The sequence below is a fragment of the Lissotriton vulgaris genome, chromosome 1_1, assembly GCF_964263255.1.
Source record: "Lissotriton vulgaris chromosome 1_1, aLisVul1.2, whole genome shotgun sequence".
Lineage (NCBI taxonomy): Eukaryota > Metazoa > Chordata > Amphibia > Caudata > Salamandridae > Lissotriton > Lissotriton vulgaris.
Genome location: NC_141685.1, coordinates 1,359,680,189 through 1,359,694,446, shown reverse-complemented (window position 1 = coordinate 1,359,694,446; position 14,258 = coordinate 1,359,680,189). Strand labels below are relative to the sequence as shown.

The window sequence follows — 14,258 nt, the reverse complement described above, 5'->3', positions numbered from 1 at the left end:
CCTAAGAGCCTCCTTGAATGCTGCCGCGAGACTCATCACTGGCGCAAGAAAACACTCTCATATATCCCCTGACTTGAAATCTCTGGAATGGCTGCCCTTTGAAGCCAGAATACAGCTGAAAATTGCCGTTATGACACACTCGGCCATACACCACAAGGCACCCAACTACCTCACTCTAAAGTTGACTATATCAGGAGATTCGAGATCCAATAGAAGTACAAAAAGTCTACTCCTGAAACCTCGCAGATTCCGGAAGGAAAAAACTTACAGGAATGGCACCCAGGATCTGGAATGCACTCCCTCCTGAAACAAGGCTTATCTCCTCCACAGCATTCTTTAAGAGAGGTGAAAGCCACCCTTATGGCCAAGTTCACCTGAACTTTATTGTTGTTTGATCAGAGACTTTGCTCCGCTTTGCTAACATTGGTTACTTATTGTCTAATGACCTCATATTCTTATATGATTGCGATCCTATTATGCTACTCACTTACTACCTATTACTATACTGTGCATATTAGTCTATTGAATCACCCCCTAGTTGCCCCTACCCATCGTTCTCTGTAACTCTTAGTAAATGATATAAGATATCCTTATAGCCTAAGCTCTCCTGATCTCTATTGTAACTGGATCAAAGACTCTGCGCCGTCTTATATTATTGTTTATCTGATTGTTTACGGGTATCTTATCAGCACATGACTGCTATCCGATTATGCTATTGATTACTAGACTGTACCCAATATTATGTTTAGTCACCCTCCTGTTGCCCCCTGTTTCTGTGAAGCGCTCTGATATCTGCAAAGATCTTGTTCACGCTTTATAAAACTTTGAATAAATAAATAAACACACTGTAATATAGTGTGTTAACTACAGCAGAGTGGTTGAGCATGATTGAGGTGCTTGTGTTCCAGTGGTTCGTGGTTGGGAGTAATTCTAATATGTTTGAGAGGAGATCCAGTCATTTGCAGATGTGGAAACCGGATCACATCCTGTGATTAAGTTATCTTTGACTGGCATGTGAAGGTAGTTTCATGGTTTCTGGCAGTGTGAGGTAACCCTCATGTGAACTGTATTAGCTTTACTTTACACACTAGGGTCTGTACTTGGGATTTTAAGAGAGCAGTGATGGCATGAAGGGTCTTCTGGAAGATTTTAGTCTTAAATGTGAGTAGTAATAATAAGTGATGTCATTGGACTTTCACTACTTCTGCAACGTAGGTGAACTTGCTATTATATTCAGGACACATCAGCTCATCTGCTGAAGTAGGTTGAGTGTGTGTATTTTATGGTTCAAGAAAGTTGTATTATTATTCCAGAATATTTGTGAAGTGGCAGAGCTGCGGGAGTTTTGTAGGTGGATCGCCAGTTCTCTGTAGCTTGAAAAGCATTATTTGAAGATGATGACTAGAGCTATTACAGAAGAGGCGGGTGGAAGGACAGACGATATTAGAAGACTTTTGAGAAAAATTGCTATAGGAGTAGAGGAAACGTTTTTAATGTGGCTGATGGTCTTGTGACGGTTTGTGTGTTTGGTGTGGTGTGAAAGAACACGATACACGCCCTGTCCTGCAGACTGGTTTTCAGTATGTTAGGCATATCTCAAGGGACTGTTGAGAACAAGTAGTTGAGCCTTTTTTTAATGTTTCAGTTTGTTGACAAGTTGGTTGTTCATCTCCTTGCTACTTTGTTGTGCATTGTTGCTACTGGGATCTGCATGTGCATTCAAGCTGCCCTGGAGAAAATATGGTTACATATAGTTACTAGATGCACTGTGGTCAACAATCTGTGAGCAAGAGGAGTTATAGTGTCTTTGGTAGACGGAAGGCAAATGCATAAATGGAGGAAGTAATTGGACTGGTAAATTCTTTTGGTAAAGAGCTATTCAAAGGATACGTGATCTGTGCCATCCCTGGGTTTGCAGGAGAGTGTGTTTGAGAACATAAACGGTTGGTCTCTGCTTTGAGGGTGTTTCTTTGTAGAGGATGTTGTTTTTGCTAGGAAGGTCATCCCCGCTGAATGAACCTCATAGGAGGATCATAAAGTAAAATGGTCTTGCAGCCTGAATCTTCTGTGGTTTCACATGCTGTGCATTTGTCCGCTATCTAATGGTTTTGGTCCAGAAAAGTCTCCTTGATGTCTTTATTCTATTTTGTTTGTGGCTGTTGTCAACAATTTGTGTTCAAACCCCACCTCGTGTGATGTCAGACGTATGTCCCGGAAATCCCTCAATGCAGCCTCCATCTTCAGATTCTTTTTATGCCGTTGGGTCTGAAAGCCTAAAGGAAAGTTTCGGACCTGTGGAAGAAGGAATTGTAGGAAGAAAAACATTTTTTTTTTTAACATACCACCAGATTTCAGCGACTACTGCGTGAGCCACAATATCGGATGTTCTGCACACAGATCACTCAACGGTGTCATTTCCAGCCTTTGGGCGGTATTTAGTTAACTTTATTTCTTCGACTCCACATTAACATCTTGAAGTAATTCATTTTTACTTGGTGATCTTTTCCCCCTTATACAGGTTGCTACCATTGTTTTGTTGTCATGATAATGACCCTGAGAAATTACACTCTATAGGGTCAAAATGTCAATAAAGAAGCTTATGGACTGATATGACTTATTGGGATGTATACAGCATAGTCTTATTCTGAGTTGAGCTTTGAATCTGTTATTTTACCAGTCCCTAGTGACGTGTATATATGTTGTATTCATTTTCAAGCGTCGTTTTTGGAGCACCTGCACTGTGATATAATAAGTTGAATTAAACTCACTGTATGACTTTATCCTATTGATTCTGGATCATAATATTTATCTTAGGAGGTTAAGGCTTAAAACCTTCCCCACAGGGAACCATTGCCCTGTTTTTGCATTTAGTAACCCAGGTTCCGGTAGCAGCATACCTAAGGCATCAGGAAATACACGTTTACCAATACTTAGATGACTGGCTGGTGAAAGCAAAGACAATCAGTCAATGTAAGAAGATCATCAATAAGTTTATAGAGACCTTATACACATTAGGATTCTCGATCAACTACAAGTAGTCATCACAGAACCCAAACAAGAAGGAAACATTCCTGGGGCAATCTTGACTTCCCAGACCGCAAACGTGAGGCCAGTGGACGAGAGGGTCGAAGCAATCTTAGAGAAGAGTTGCTGTTTCAGAAGGGGCAACATTTAACAATGAGCAGTGGGGAAAATGATGGGCTTGATGGCTTCCTGCATTACCTTGGTGCCACACGCAAAACTAATTCAAGAATGGGTCCTACAGCACATGTCACAATCAACCGGTAGTTGGGATGATCTAGTAATTACAGACAAGGTTTAAAAAGAGATGTAATGGTGGAACCTCAATAGACTAACAGTAGGGAAACCATTCAAACCACCAACTCCTCCCACAACCATCACAACAGATGCATATCATATGGGATCGGTAACTCACAAGGGTAATCTGAATGGCAGAGGTATCTGGAACCCCAGGGAAGCAGTGCAACACACAAATGTGCTGGAGCGGAAGATGTTTTTTATGGCATCAATGGCTGTCCAGAAACATGTGATTGGGGGGAGGGGTATCTTAATTCAAACAGACAACACAACAACAATGTACTACTTGAACAAACAAGTTGGGAAAAGATCCTAACCACTATCAACCTTGGCTCAGGACATATGGAGATGGACGATAACGAACAAGATATCAGTAGTAGCAATACACCTACCAGGAAAAGAAAACACAAAAGTGGACAGTCTAAGCAGGAAGGCAAACCCCACTCAACAGTGGGAACTAAAACCAGAAATGTCAAAGCAGATCTTTAAGATCTGTGGGACACTGCAAGTAGACCTTTTTGAAACGCACAAGAAGGTGACATGCCAAATCTTCGCATCCATGTTCCACCACCCAAAGTTGCTGTAGAATGTCAATAAATTGGTCAGGGAGATTTGCTTACGCTTGTCCACAGATTTCAGTGATAGAGGGTGATCCAAAAGTGCAGGCAGAACAAATCAACCAGATCCTGATAGCCTCAAAATGGAGTTGACCGACCTGGTTCTCAGACCTCATGGAAATATCCCAAGGGCAGTACTTCCCACTACCAGCACACCAATGCATTTTAGTGATACAGGAGGGACAGGTGTGGCACCTGTAGGAAGCTAGCTCCTTATATAATCTTACAAAAAGAAGTGGATCATGCAAAGAGTCTAGGTATTCCCTTACTAGTGGACGGGGGGCTTGCTCTAACAATCCGAAGGTGCTCTTCTATGGTGTAGTGTGGTCGAGCAGCCTTAGGCTTATCAGAGTGGAGTGTTAGACATCTTAATACAGACAATAGTCAAGTCAATAACTTATGCACACGGCTCAATAAGGAGATCCATTCCAATTTATTAAAAAAATAACACATTTTTATATGTTTAGGCACCAGAATCCATATGATCAGGTAAGTAAGTTTTGCAAAAGCAATTCTTTTACATTTAAAAAGTCGACACAGTGCATTTTCAGAGGCTGCTATGTTATCCAATGGGAGGACAAACAAGTATGTCATTCAGGTACAGTACAGGGACTTACAAGACCAATCTCCTGGAATTGAGGGGAGTACGGGGCAAGGTCCAATGCAGCACCAGCAAGTCACCTCCAGCAGTATTAGGACAGCTTGATGGAGTGGTCCAGAACAGCATTGGGTGCCCAATGCAAGTCGAGTGGGATCGGTCTGTGTGAAAAGAGGCTACAGGTGTGGACTGGAAGGCTAGTCTAGTTGAACCAACCAGAGGGTTCAAGTCTTGCGATTCAAGGGGACGTGAGGACACGGTGGTCCTTTTCTCAGATAGGGACAGCCAGATGCAGAGGGTCTTTGAGTCGTTGAGTTTCTTCAGCAGGGAGCACTCGCAGTTTAGTGGCCCTGCAAACAAAGGCTGCAGGTGGTGTTGGGAAGGGCACGAGGGGTGAAACCAAAGTGTACTCTGTCTCTTGAGGGCTTGGAGACCACGCAGGCACTGTTTGTTTACTTTGACTCAGGCTGGAGGGCTCAGGTGCAGTGGTGATTGGCGGCATCGGATTTTGGCGGGTCTGAAATCCTCGTGGTTCTTTTTGGGGTGCCTGGAGGATGAAGGAGAGCAACACCCCTGCTCATCGGAGATCCTGGATCTTTATTGAAGACAAGCAGTCCTCCCAAGCTTTCGAGGCACAACAACTTGCGGGATGAGGCGACTTTAGCTTAATTTGACAGGAAACAGCAGACGGGTCGGCAGTGTTGGTGCCATGTCAGTTGCTCTTTTTCAGTCTTTGCTTTCCCGGCTTTTCAGTGTCTTTCCTCTTCTTTGGTCAGCAGGAACTGCCTTTCTGGTGCCAGGGGCTTCCCTTAAATATTGAATTTAGGTGCATTAGGAGAGTGTAGGTTGGAGCTAATGGGCCGTTTACCCACTGGGGTCACTACGCCCCCTATATGACCACTGCCTGTGGGAAATGGTTGTAACTCTGTCCCAGAGTTCCTTGGTTTGCCATCACCAAGATGATTAACTTTGAAAAGTCACCTCCACTTCAGGTAGCCCACCCTATGGGTGCTCCTAGCCTGAGGGTGGACACAACTATCTGACTTGCTAATTTCCCTGCCAGTCCAGGTTCCAAATGGCTCTGGACAAAGAGGGAAGGTTTCCTCTCCAGTGAGAAAGCCAGATTCACCTATCAAAGGTGGTGTGCTCTTTGAGCTCCCTGCCTTGGAATGATAAACTGCAGGTCATCCTGTGGGAGGGAGTGTAAACACCCTCTGCCCGAGCACACTTTGCTTCTGACCTCCTGAGAGCAAAGGCCCTCACCCTTGTGGGTCAGAAACTTGTCTTTGGTGGCAGGCTGGCGAAAACCAGTTAGTCAGCACTAGTAGCAAAGGTGCTCTCTGTGTGCATGTATTAATAAATCCAACACTGGCATCAGGGTGGGTTTATCAGACATCTCATATTAATGCCAAACATCCCTATTTTCAGTGAAGCCATTATTTAACTGAGGAACTCGTTTTCACCAATGCCCAGCACATGCTTTTAAAATGGCTTCCCTGATCACTTGTACTGGCGGTAATGGAACTGACCTGCACAGGGGCACATGCAGTATAGGCTTTAAGGCCTTCTGTAGAGGTCACTTACCTATACTGCATGCAGTGTCTGCTGATATGGCACACAGGCTGTGTGCCATGTCAGGTTTTCACTTTTGCCTGCACCAAGGCATGCAGCCTGCAGTGGCAGCTTGCATGAGCTTGGTGAGGGGACCCTTAAGATGGCACAGTTTGTGCTGCAGCTATTGGGTACCTTTTTAAGTTCCTCAGGCCCTAGGTACCAGGATTACCATTACGAGGGACCATGTCAAAAAGGGGTACTTTCCTATAGCACCCAGAAGCAAGCATCCTCAACCTGGCAGCTTGGCTCCTGAGGACTCGGGCCCTGATTTCGATCTTGGCGGACGGGTTACTCTGTCACAACAGTGACGGATATCCTGTCTGCCAAGATATAAATCTCATGGGATATCATGGGATTTATATATCGGTGGACAGGATATCCTCACTGTTGTTTCAGAGTAATCTGTCTGCCAAAATCTAAATCGGGTCCTAAATTTGGGCACCTCCAGTTGCCAAGAAGGGCGATGGGGATTCTAAAGGAAGCAAGGAGACCAACAACAAGAAAATGGAATAACAAATGGAAGAGATTCCAGCTGTGGTGTAATGGGCCTGGGAATAACAAAGACTGGACACAATAGGCCACAGCCATTAGATATGAGACACATCTAGTAGACCAACAGCTCTCTAGAAGTTTCTTCACAACACCAGTAGTGAAGCGCTTCCTATAAGGAGTAAAGAAAGTCACCCCTCCCCCCCCAAGGAATGTACCAATGCCTACATGGAACTTGGAATATGGTGCACACCCAGCTGATGTTACCCTGTGAACCAATGCAGAATGCACAACTGAGGTTTCTAACCCTCAAAACCTCCTTTCTCATCGCTATCACCTCACTATGGAGAGTGAGATACAAGCACTCACCACCCAAGAGTCATGTTTACATAAACATTGAGACAGTTCTTATGAGAACAAACCCAAGAGTTGTACCAAAGGTGGTATCATAATTCCATGTTAATCAAGCCATCGACCTGCCAGATTTTTCTCAGCAACCTAAAATGCAAGCGGAGAGAGCATTGCACAAGTTAGATGTACACAGGGCAATTATGTCTTAGTTGCAGAGAATAAAACGCATCAGGAAAGGAGGACAGTTCTTTGCATCCTTCAAACATGCCAGGAAAGGACTCCTAGTAACCAAAGGAACAATTGCAAGGAGAATAGTACAAATAATGCAATATTGGGACAAATCAGGTTGGAGTATCCTTGACGGAAAAGCCAGAAATGCATTCAGCAAGGAAAAGGGAGCAATTAGCATTAGAGGACATTTGCGCAGCTGCTACATGGTCATCAATACATACCTCCACAACACTACAGTGGGAACGTTGAGATCAACAAGGAAGCAGAAGTTGGCCAAAGAGTACTGAAATATGTTTTCAACAATACACTCTAAAGAACCCAAACAACCAACTTGAAGGGAAATAGCTCTGTAATCAATGCACTTCTTGTGAATCTGTCAAAGTTTAATACTGCAAAATGAAATGGTTACGTACTGGTAGAAGTAGTTTTGCAGCGTGAAGAATTTTCTGGAGTTACATGCGACCCATCCATCTTCACCATTGGAGGTCTATTTACAAACTCAATTCAAGAGAATACTGTCACCAGAGGAAGAAAAAAGACTCTGAGGATTTCTGGGGCATACGTATGACATCACCCAGGAAGGGGTTTATACCATGGGCGTCATTTGGGAGTAGTCAGAGTTCCCAGCTGTCCTCAGAGGGGTCAAAACTTTTCCCTCCTCTAAGGCAGGGTGTTGCAAAAGAAGTTGCTAGGAATAGCAGGAAGCACGCTAGAGGTCACAGTTCTGTACCCAAGCACTAGATGGTGGAATAATGCACAGCATGTGAATCCAGAAAACTCTTTAAGCTGGAAAACTACTCTTACCAGTAGGAACTTGTTGGTATCATTTTAATGGTGCTTGTTGTATACTACCTCTTGCTTGGCCGTCTTACCTTCTCTTTTTCGAGTCTCATATCAGCAGACTATGCTTCTACCATCTCGTCCTTTGGTCACACAATACAATCACTCCTCATTGTTTGTCCCAAAAATTACTTGTTACTCAAAATGGGTTTAGACTGTTTGGAAGGCGTAGATTTAGGGATCCCTTCCAAATAGTGACTTGCTATATGCTCAAATCTTTGAAAAGTTTCTGACTCCGAAGTGGGGGGGTGGTAAAATCCTTAAAAGAGAAGTGATACTGTTAAGACCCCTTTCCCCTATGAATGTAAAAAATACGTGTGATGTGGAGTAGGCAGGAGACCAGCATATGATAACCAACTATCAAACATATGTTAAATCCTATTTGCTTTAAGGGAAATGTGCTATATTAAATTTTAAAAAGTTGACTTTATTTAAATGCAATCACAGACACGGTGATCTGCCGACCCCGGCAGGTCACCATCCCTGTGATGGTGTCCACTCGTAGTGAGTCGCAATTTGCAGCCTGCATTTTGAATATTAATGAGCTAGGTTGGATGTCAACCCTTTCAGTATGTCATTTTGTGAAAAAATCCATTAGTGCATTGATCATTTTGCAGAATTAATTTCCCTTCGCAGAAAGTAGTACCACTTTTTGGGAATGGAAATTTCGTCCATCAGCTAGTCTTGTTATTCAGCAGTCGTGCTCTACTTCTGCAGTACTGTTTGTGTGACGACGCAGGGCCATGTGTTGCTTTACACTTTTTAGTCAAGTCACTGTTATGAACGCGTGGTCATTTTCAAATTCTAATTCTTTCCCCCTCCCTTTCAGTGAGAAGCCACGCCTGTGAGGTGGATCAGAACGGCAAGCCCGGCGGCTGCTCGGACATCTGCCTGCTCGGCAACAGCCACAAAACCCGCACGTGCCGCTGCCGCTCTGGGTTCAGCCTGGGCAGCGATGGGAAGTCGTGCAAGAGTGAGTGCTTTCTTTCTGGAACTTTCGGCTCCTTGCTTCAGGTGCAGCACTGGCAGGCACAGTGCTTCCTTCCCGCGCAGCTCCCTGAAAAGCATTTGCGTTCAGTGTTCCTAGAGTTTTGCGTCCTGACAGGCACGGTTCACCCGGTGTGCACCTTTCCTGTTGCTCTGGTGGCTCAGTGAGCTAGTGCATCTGCGTCAGGGGTCACAGGCGTTCATTGTTCTGGTAAAATTGGCGCCATTCAGTTGGGTAAGAATAAACATCTGTCCAGAACATGGTCTTGTGCTGCACACGTTTAACTTTTTATTTATTTAGTTGAGTACATACCAGATTAGGCTCTCGTCATCTGTACAGTGGTTATATCTTTAAAAAGATTTGTTTACGATATTTAGTCATGCAAACAGTTTATGCAAGTTGTGGGGAAGAAAACATTAAGGGTAGTATTGCCATCTGAACAAGTAAAAAAGTGTTTTGTGTATTTCCAAAACAAACTGGAGTCTATACATTGTTCATAACCTAATCCTACAAACTTCTTCTGTGGAACGTTCTGAAAACCTGAAGTGAATGCAATTCAGGGATTAATTTTCCCTTCTGTTGTTTTCTTTGTTCCATCTGCTGCTTAACGTCCATAGGTTCTGCATATTAAATTAGCAGTCACTTTGGTTTTTTGCACATATTCTTATATCTGGAGAGATCGCCATCAATGTTCATGTCATCAAAATAATTTCCGGCTGGCACCTAAACTGCAGAAACCCTTGGTGTATTCATTTAGAATTTGCGCCTTCTCAATCTATAGACGTTTGTCCACTTTAAAAAAAAAAGTTAGGCATTAAAAAAACGCTTAAACTGCTTTTCTAAAGTTAGTAGAGCTTACTGCCTCTCATTGAGCTCAACTCGAGAAGCACTTCTTTCACGGTTTTTTTGATACCCTGTCAGAGCAGTACCTTAAAACACCTCCTTTTTTTCTACAACATTTTGCTGTTTTCCCATTTTTTGATTAGAAACTTGTGTTGGCTGAACCTTTTTGAGGTATGAGAAGCCTTTTTTTTTTTTGTCTTCCCCTCTCTCGAGCATGGACTCCTTCCACAAGTAATTCTTGTCGTATGTTGGCACGATGTCAGGTGTAGAAGGGCTTTACAGACTCTTATACTGTTACAACTGGACCATTGCAAACATTCTTTAAAGGTGGGCCCATTTTCATTAGGGTGAAGCACCTGGAACTTTTTTCTGCCCCGTTCTCTTAACGGTAAATAATCTCCTCAAAAATCATCCTTCACGTCTGAAACATGTTTTAAGAGGATGTTTCCTTCGTGAAAGATGCAGAAAAAGGACCCCTTTGATGCCTCTGTCTCCTCAGGTATGCCATCTGTGCACACCACTGCATTAGTGCTGCATGGACTTGCATCCATTGCTGCTCTTCCACCAGAATTCTAGTAACACTTCAACGTCATCCTCAGCGCCACCAACACTAGTGCCACAAGGTGCTTATGAGGCTTTCAACCAGCCGGTGCAGAGAGAGGACTTTGGGCTGTCAGTGCTGAAAGTTGCTGGCAAACGGGTTGATTCTTATAAATGTATACACGAGGTGCTTTTCCTGTTCAATTTACAGTTTTATGGGGTAAAATCCATCCAAATGTACTGTTCCTAAGAGAAAACGTCACATTCTGCATTCATCATTTCTGATTATTTTGATCACTTTCAGAAAATAGCCAAGAGCACGTCGCATCAATATCATTTAGCATGCTTGACAAGAAGTGAGTTCAGCTGTGCTCCAGACGTATAGTGGTGAATCCCCATCAAAAGTGAAAATACACCAAAGCGAGCACTTGTGAATAGACAAAATAGGGATCCCAAGGGTTAAAAAAAAGAATTGTAATACAAAATCTTATTTTGGAATACCAACCCTTAAATAAAAGAGTTCATGTGGGGTTTTGTTTTTTAACAGTTATTTAGTGTCCCATTTCAAATGTCCAATGGTTAAGGTGTGGACAGGATTAAGCCAAGGTTTTTTTTCTACTCCTTAACATATAGCCATGGGAAACTTCTCTGTGTATCTTTTTTGGGCCAATGTCCTTGTTCCACTTGCTGTCGACATATTTCAGTCTCCAACCCTTGTGAGGTATCCTCAGGACAGAGGCTGGTGTGGGTACTGTATGAGGACCTTATGTCCATGGCAGAATGCTTGCTGTTGTGAATGGTTGAATTGCGTCATCTTAAAGTCATTTAAATGCCATTAACATGACCCAGTTCATACATTCATACCACAGGAAATCTTTGAATTTAGGACTGTTGTTCTAAAATAAGATTTTGTACTTTCAACTCTCCTTTATAACCGTTGGCATCCCCGTTTGCCTATTGCACAGTTGCTCACGTTGGGAGCACATCTCAATTCTTGCGAAACCTGCTAAATGATGATATCGATATGAAATGTGCTCTTGCTTATTTTCCGAATATGCTAAAAAAGAAAAAGGATGAATGCAGAATGTGAATTATTTTCTTGAGTGCCTTAATTGTAGATGTATTATACCTCAGTGAACTGTAAATTGTGCAGGAGAGGTATCTCTTTCGTATACCACTACTTGAATCAAACTGCTCAACAATCTAAGTTTCAGCACTGACAATCCAAAGTCCACTCTCGTTGCCAGCTTGTCTAAAGCCTCATAAGTACCTTGTGACGCTAGTGTTGGTGGCTCCAACGATGGCAGTGAATTGTAAAAAAAAAAAAAAATCTTATTTTGAAACACCAGTCCTTACTTAATTCAAAGAGTTCAAATATTTTTTCTTTTACAGTATTTAGTGCCCCACTTCTATTGTCCAGTGGTCGAGGTGTGAACAGGATTAAGCCAAGGGCACTCTTTTGAGACTTCTTCCTTTAAAACATTGATACTTCTGGCATAATAGGATCTTTATGTAGGTCCTTCTTGAAGGCTAGAGAGTGTATTTTTAGATTTTACTTGCAGAAGGGTAGTTTATTTCTAAACAGGTGATTCGAGCTGCTGCAAGTGTGTAGACCTATTTCTACTTAAATACCACATGGTGCGTTTATCTACATTCTTAGTAAAGATTGTCAGGTCTTAGACCCAATAAACCCGAGCCAACATCGATAGCTTCCCTTTTGCAAGGACAGCTTTGAACTGTTCCTTGAGAAAGAGAGACAAAATATAAAACGAGTTTGAAACTGTATAGTTAGTGACCGCTAAACAAAAAAAATCTCCTGCCTTCAATTCCTTGCATGACTGTGTTGCCAGGAGTTTGTTCTAGTGGGTTACACACCCTGAAGGCTGATTGTGGCTTTACACAGGTACACGTTTTACTGTCACTACAGCCAGTGGCCAAAGCTGCAAATCAATGCCAGTAGGGTTATCTTTTCCATCGCACTTGGATGGAAGGCAAGGTACAAACGTTTTCTTTTTTAGCAGGAAGTGGTTACTTCTCATTCGTTGCTGCTTGGTCTTGTCTCTCAGTCACATTCTCCAGTGTAATCAACCATTTTCAGACATCTCCCTGCATATGGCATGCTCTAAGTCTATGAAATCCCCTTACTATACTGCAGGAGGAACCCACGCCCTGCTTTTGAAGAACACAATAGCGCAGATTCCCTATCAAGATCCAGGATAACACATGTACCCAAGGCATGTTCTGGTAAACAAGAAAAGACCGGATTGTGAGAAGAGACAATATCTAGACCGGAGTGCTCTCAACAAGTTCATATCAAAAGAAAACTGCAAGTTGGTCACCTTTCAAGTGATAGCCATATTTCTCTGTCAAGAGTATTTTACGATTACTGTCGCCCTCCAAGGCACCTGTGAGCTCAAATATTTGATTTCGAAAGTGGATTTCCTAATATTGAGTGGTGTCAAGTATTCACACCAATCAGTTGGTGCACTTACCCACTTTTTTTCTTAGCCTTTAGAATCTTCACACTTAAGCTATGAAGGCAGCGCTGTGGTCCTACCCCTTGAGGCCTAAAGGTTTGACACAGTTTAGAGAGCTAATATTTTCCTTTCCCTAATGCAGCTCAGAGAGAGCATTCGATCAGCAGTCCATCTCCAAATCGATTCCTGTGTGCATCAATTTATGTTGTCAAAACCGGACTCTTCCAGGAGGTCTAGGTACCATTTCAACGAGTTGTGATGCAGCTAGTGTTCTGCCATGCAACATCCCTTTTTATTTGTTCGTCTGCTCCATCAACTTTCAATTCCCTTCTCCCCTGTGGTTTGAGGTACTAAAGTATTTTTGTTCTTAACATGTTTATATAGCCACAACTTTGAACTTTGCTCCTAAGCTTTGACATACTAATTTATAAATACCTTGACAATGTGGTTACAGTGGAGGAAAAAGGGATGATAGTAAAAACAAGGGTAAAGGAAAACATGAGGTTATACTGCAAAGTGTTGCTCATTGAAAAAATAACTGTGTACCATCTCACTAGTTCTCCTATATTCATATGCAGATAATTTGACTGTCGTGCATACTTTGTGACCCAAACATGGACCGCTTGGATTCTGGATGTTTCGGCACGTGATTATACAAATGTGCAGAATTCATCAGTCGTCTGACCTTTTATCCATGTTGATAGGCAGGCCCTTAACATCGCACATTTTGTGGGCAGGTTCCATAAATTTTTCACAATTGGCCTAAAGAAATCTTCTTGCTAATCTCCAACATAGTTGCCTCTGAGCAGGAAAATAATCCAGCAAATTAATTAATGCCTCTGCTGCAGAAATGTGTTCACATGTATGAAGTGGACAAGCCCAAGCAGGGAGATTCTGCCTGTCCTCTACAAAATGTAAAAAAATATTAATTGCTGCCAGTCACTCAGGCAGTAGTAACCGAGCATTACAAAGCTATTATGCATACTTTGTCCCTCAGCTAAGTCTTACATATGCCCATTTTGCGAGCAACCTTCTACCTTTTTAATGTGGCAAATATCCCGTATCTTCCATCCAATCAAGAAGCAGGTCAGTTGTGCGAAAGGGACTGATCGGCCACATACCTGGAAACGAGCACCTCTTCGGAAATTAACAGGATGCCAGAATTGCAAAACCTTCCAACACAAACAGATGCTTTAAACAGTGAATTTAGAAAGGGGAGGCTGATTGATAAGCAGCCAGCGCAATGCGACAGATGGGCTGTGGGGGTGACTTCAGTCACAGAATGTCTCCTTTGCTTTATTTAGATGTCACCCCCTCCTTTTATGTATCTGTTTTTTACAGACCTGCTTTCT

General features: G+C 42.7%; 1 protein-coding gene across 2 annotated transcripts in view; it reads left to right on the top strand.

Annotated features, from left to right (window-relative positions):
• LRP1 (LDL receptor related protein 1) overlaps positions 1 to 14,258 on the top strand; it is a 1,437,817-nt gene that overhangs the window by 274,432 nt on the left and 1,149,127 nt on the right. For both annotated transcript variants that reach the window (XM_086966724.1, XM_086966716.1), the window contains exon 10: positions 8,888 to 9,031. In XM_086966724.1, coding sequence (XP_086822850.1) covers positions 8,888 to 9,031 — 144 coding nt within the window. The remainder of the gene's footprint in view (positions 1 to 8,887; positions 9,032 to 14,258) is intronic.